Source organism: Juglans regia, chromosome 6 (genome assembly GCF_001411555.2).
Source record: "Juglans regia cultivar Chandler chromosome 6, Walnut 2.0, whole genome shotgun sequence".
In the NCBI taxonomy this organism is placed as follows: domain Eukaryota; kingdom Viridiplantae; phylum Streptophyta; class Magnoliopsida; order Fagales; family Juglandaceae; genus Juglans; species Juglans regia.
In genome coordinates, this window is record NC_049906.1 from 15,687,940 (window position 1) to 15,693,602 (window position 5,663).

General features: G+C 34.6%; 1 protein-coding gene across 1 annotated transcript; it reads right to left on the reverse strand.

Moving 5' to 3' along the window:
* Positions 1-3,327: 3,327 nt before the first annotated feature.
* Positions 3,328-5,296, reverse strand: LOC108994553. Its single transcript, XM_018969800.2, has 4 exons — positions 5,062-5,296; positions 4,337-4,564; positions 4,172-4,235; positions 3,328-4,086 (listed from the first exon to the last, which is right to left on the reverse strand). Exons 2-4 carry the CDS (start codon positions 4,522-4,524, stop codon positions 3,760-3,762), a joined length of 579 nt encoding a protein of 192 aa, XP_018825345.1. The 5' UTR covers positions 4,525-4,564; positions 5,062-5,296; the 3' UTR covers positions 3,328-3,759.
* Positions 5,297-5,663: the final 367 nt, after the last annotated feature.

Consider the following 5,663-nt stretch of genomic DNA (forward strand, 5'->3'; position numbering starts at 1 on the left):
AAACCTCGCCCATTTGAGGCATTCACACTTAATTTTTCCTTTCAGCTCAACAAACCCATGACAAATATCTAACCATAAGTCATTCTCCCTACCTGAAATTCACTCAATACTACCTCCAAAAAGACAGATCACAACCACTCATACAACCCATATACCATTTTGAACCTTATCAAACAACGACTAGAATCCCCAACACTTGCTCAACCAAAACATCAACTTAACAATGGTCCAATTGCCACTGCACATTCAACTTGAAATCCCTACCAACAATGCCAATTCAACATGCTCAGATCTTTTTTTCCAAATATCAACAATCCAAACAATTCATTTTCCTTCTTGTCAGGATAAACCTAAAACCGACCTACCACCAACCAACCAACCAACCAACCAGACTAACCAACCCGACAGTACGTTCAACTCACACACTCCAAGAACAATCTAATTAATTGATAGCTCCAAACTAACCACAGATGAAATGACATGTACACAGGCAAAGCGGATACCTCACTAAGGTTGAAGCAATGTTAGACTGAACTCGATGACGGAATTATGCTGGATGGAATGTTGTCGTGCGGTTGGGCTTGGCACGACAAAGTTGTGGTACCGACAGAGAGGCAAACAGAGGGTTAGACAGACAGACATACAAAGTCACGAAGAGGTGGACAAGGACTTACCGACACTTGGGTATGCATTGATTGGCAGCGACGTGTTGGCCGGACTAAGTATAAAGCGTGAACGGAGGCAACGGTGGGGCAGAGACTACTCGGGGCAAGTGGCTAGATGAATGACATGACAAAGTGGGAGGGACAAAGCTAGACATCGATGGCACAACAAGAGGAGCAACAGTTTTCGATTTGGAATAGAGAGACAGACAGACAGACAGACAGACAGACAGAAAGATAGAGAAATGGATGAGTGAGACTTATCGACCGGCGAGGCAGGGACGGACCGTGTGGGGAGGGGCATCTGAATTACAGAGAAGGTCAAGGGACAGGCAGAGAGAGAACGAGATTAGAGAGAGAGAGAGCAGTTGTGACTTGTGAGTGAATAATAAAAAGGAAAATTATAGCTACACCGACAAAGTGTATCTATCGTTTGTATCGATTTGGTTTTTTTAGCATTTGTGTTTGTTTACTTTTTAGTATTGTGTTTTTTTTTTTAAATTACACAAAAAAATGCTTTAAAAAATAAAAATAAATGATTTAACACTACGTGTACAAAGTGTAGGTATACTTTGCAAAAAAATGGCGTGAATGGGGTGAACGGGGGAGAAGAGAAAAACAAAAAAAAGGGAACGTGGGTGGCGAATGAAAGGTGAAAGAGAAGGAGAAAAGAAAGAAATCCACGTTGCGCCTAGCACCTTTTTTTTCTTTCTTTCTTTTTTTTTTTTTGAGGGACTGGTGATCGGGCTTCTCAACACGGGTTGGGCCTAAAAACCTGGGTTATGACAGGTAGAGAAGAAGGCTCATATGGAGTTCTTCTCAGACAACGCTTCAATGGTTGGTAGTGGAATTATTCAAGGTATTGACGAGCATTTCTAACTGCATAGGCCAAAGTCTAATGGTGTGTGTTACGTTCTTGAATTAAAAGTGTGAATGAAACATATTGAAGTGAGCCAACTATAGCCTAATATGGCAGTCCCATATGAGAATAATTCACTGTCAAAATGAGACACAGGTCGTTGCCAACGATGGAGAGGAATCGTGTTTGGCGTGGACCATATTTGTTTTATGGAGAATAGTATCTCTGTAAAGGGCTTCGTGGCCCAATATGAAATTAAACGAGCCCATGTCCTAGTCTGCTTCAAAAAGCCCGTGGAACGTGCGTGAGTGTGAATTTTATTTATTTCTTTTGTTTTGTTTTTTTTAAGCATTTTAAATATATATATATAAAAATAAATTTATAAATTGATGTGACTTGATGAAATTATTTTTATTAAAAAATAGATCGAATATATTCTATAAAATTACATTAATTTATAAATTTTTTTTGTATAAATTTTTTTTTTTTTTTTTTTTGGTGTATTTAACAATTATTTGAATATTTGTAGAAGTAGAACGCCAAACTAATTCAAACCAGCTCTGCTCATTTATGCAATCTGACATAAAGGGGATCAAATGTTTGGCAAACTCATTCGTTCATTTATGCAAATCTGACAAAAGGACTCTAATGTTTGGCACGGTCCCTTATTCGCGTGATAAACAGGCAACATCACTGCACCTGTCATCAAATGAAATCACTTTTACAGATTCGAATTCCAAAGCAAACGTAAAAAAGAGAAACAATCAATCGACAAGAAAAAAAAAAAAAAAAACTGCAGAACATTATTCAAAGACTAAAAAGAAAGCTGTTTCAAAATTTACAGTACGAACTCACTGTATCATGACTTTTATAATGCGTCGTTCATCACTTATTTATTTATTTTTATATTATTTAAATATTATGTTTTTTAATTTTTTTTAAATATTATATTCTCTACACAATATATATTTTAAATATTTATCTATAAATCATATATTTTGATATTTATAATATTTATTTTTATATAATGTAATATTTTAAATTACTTAAAAATTATTAAAACAATAAAAAAATATATATTTTTATTATTAATAATATCAAAACTTTGTATATATAAAAGTGATAGGAAAATACTCTAATCATATATTTTGATTTTTATAATATTTATTTTTATATAATGTAATATTTTAAATTACTTAAAAAAATTAAAACAGCAAAAAAAATATATTTTTATTATTAATAATATCAAAACTTTTGTATGCATAAAAGTGATAGAAAAATACTCTAATCATAAATAGATTACACCAAAATGATTTCATAAATTGATGTGGTATGATGTGGTTGTTGGATTGTAAATATATTTTTATTGCAAAGTAGATCTAACGGCCTACATAAAGCCATGCCAATTTATCTATTTTTATTATTAATAATATTAAAACTTATGTATGCATAAAAGTGATACAAAAATACTCTAGTCATAAATAGATTACATAAAAATAATTCTATAAATTGATATAGTATGATGTAATTCATCATATTATAAATATATTTTTATTGTAAAATAAATCTAACTGAAATCATATCAATTTATTAAATTACTTTTATATAATTTATTTATGATTATAACAACTCAAAGTGATAATAGAGTGGGGCCTGTGCAGAACTAATAAAATGATTAAAATGAAAATAAGATAAAAATAAAAAAGGAAGAAATGAGAAAAAAAATAATTTAAAGAAATGAATAGTTACCTCTATATATATATATATATAAGATTTACTGTAACTAAATATAAAATAAAAATAGAATAGATAGAATGGACTTTTACCAAAAAAAAATATATTTTACAACAGCATTGGGAGTGATCTTAACTTCTAAGACCCAAACGGAACAAAAAGAGAAATAAAGATGGAAAAGTAGGAAACAGCTCCATCCTTTCTTACAAACTTCTGCTTTTACTTACAAGAGAGGGCGGAGGAAAGAGGTTGTTTGCCCAACACAAAACAACGCCCTCGAATAACCTAAGAACATCTGTTCCTTTATTTGGTTTAACATTATCTGCCTACAATGTACATAGGATTGTTTCATCAACAAACATATTTACATCCAAAGAAAAGTGGGATTTCCCTCTTTCCCTCTATGAGAATCTCAAAACTAATCTCACGCAATTAACCTTTGTGTTAAAACTCTGTTTTTACTGCTGCTGCTGCTATGTACTGTGGATTTTAAGCTGTGGGGTTCTAAGCAAGAGCAGGGATGCTGCAATTTCGCCGATCCCTGTCGAGGCAATCGAACCCCTCAATCCTAACCGCCGGCTTGTCACCAAAATTGGACCGAACAAAACCTCCTCCTTTCCTTGTGGCCGTGGCTGATGAAGGAGACGGGGAGGATGATAAACCAGATGGGATCGCAACCGGAGACAGCGGCGACGGTGGGATGAACTTGTCATCCCCGAATCGGGCGTCCTGAATCAATGGGTTAGCTACTCTGCTCGGCGGTGACCCGCTAAAAAATGGGGGCGACGAGGCTACCTGTGGCGGAGCTTGTTCCATACCACAACCACCACCCTGAAACAAAATTCACTTTAATTTTCTTTTTGAGAAAGAAAAAGACAAAGAAAAGAAAGAAAGAAGCATATATTTAGAATCTTACCTTTGTTAGGATGATGTCCAAAAGATCAATCCCTGCTTTCGAGTCACAGAGCTCCGCCTGGTGGCTGCAAAATCAAAACAAATAGTTGGTATCGTAATGAAAATGATTTTCAGAAATCACTAAAATCTCTCAACGCAGGGTGATAGTGTTGTTGGCAAAAGTTACCTGAGTTGCCATCGGAGGGATCTGGTGGGGTGGTGGTCGTTAATGGCGGTGGCACTAAAGAGACCAAAACGGCGAGGTTTGGGACAGATTACGCTTTCTCTCCGCTCTGCGATTGGAACCGAAATGGAGGAGTTCCGGAATTCTTCACCGGCCGAGAAAGCGCTCTGTTGGATCGCACAGTGGTTCATCTTTTCCGTCAATTTCTGGTGCAAATTGCTCCAAGCAGATCTAGGAAAGTGGAGGATAACAAACATATATGAATATGAACAGCTCTACAGACAGGAAGATCAGGTCAAATATATATGTGAATAAACAAATCAAATCAGAATAGATTATTTAAAGCAAATTGACAGCTGAATCGCCGGCACCGTCAACGAGAAAAACAAATTTGAGAAAAAAAAATCGAAGATCTCCATTTGTTTAAAATTTCACTTGAAGCTCGGAAATGAAGAGAAAAATATCAAGCATCAGAAACGATAAACAAGGATTTGCATATCATGTGACTGGATCTGCCAAAATCTCCCCAAATAAACACAAGAAAATTCAAAACACAAATCGATTTATACGCAAAAATTTGAAAAAATATAAAACACAAAAGAGGACAATAGATCTGGAAGACTCAAACCATTTACAGAAAGAGCTCAAGAACATTAAAGAATATTTAGACGGAAAAGTCAAAAAATTCAACAGATCAAAGCACCAGAGAGAGAGAGAGCGCGAAATACCTTAATTAGAACTGTACAGCTCCTCGAGAGGAGAGGAGGATTCTCCCAAAAGCATTCAGAAATCAGTTATTTAACTTACCGAAAAGCAAGAAGAAAACAACAAAAAAGAGAAGAAGAAAACAGGGAGAGAAGAGGAAGAATGAGGCAAAGGTTGTGGGACGAGATGCAAGGAAGGGCCAAGGGGAGACATTGAAGAAAGGGTTGGGTGGGCGTGATGATTTATATAATACACAAAACATTGCTCTAAATATTTATTTTGTCAGCTAATTATTAGGTACTCTACAGCTGAAAGAGGTGATATTCCCAATGCTCCACCCTCCAATTAAATTCATCTAACTTCTTTATATTAGGCCTCTGCCTATTTCAAAAGACTTTTTTTTTTTTTTAACTATTTCAAAACACCTTTTTAATAACAATAATTCCATTTTATCATCTTTTATAATTATTTATTCTCAATAAAAAAACAAATTTTTATTGAGACTTCAAGTATTAAAATATACTATAAATTTTAAAAATTTACCATTTTTTATCAGAATATTAATTTCATATGATATTAAGAGTAATGCTAAACTGCTGTCTAATAATAAGCGTTGGGCGTGTTG

Excerpts from the sequence above, each read along its gene's own strand:
- LOC108994553 (XM_018969800.2), bottom strand. The coding sequence starts at position 4,524 with ATGAACCACTGTGCGATCCAACAGAGCGCTTTCTCGGCCGGTGAAGAA. Across the intron at positions 4,236-4,336 it reads TCCCTCCGATGGCAACTCAG|CCACCAGGCGGAGCTCTGTG; the intron begins GTAACTTTTGCC and ends TTGATTTTGCAG. Across the intron at positions 4,087-4,171 it reads TGGACATCATCCTAACAAAG|GGTGGTGGTTGTGGTATGGA; the intron begins GTAAGATTCTAA and ends ATTTTGTTTCAG.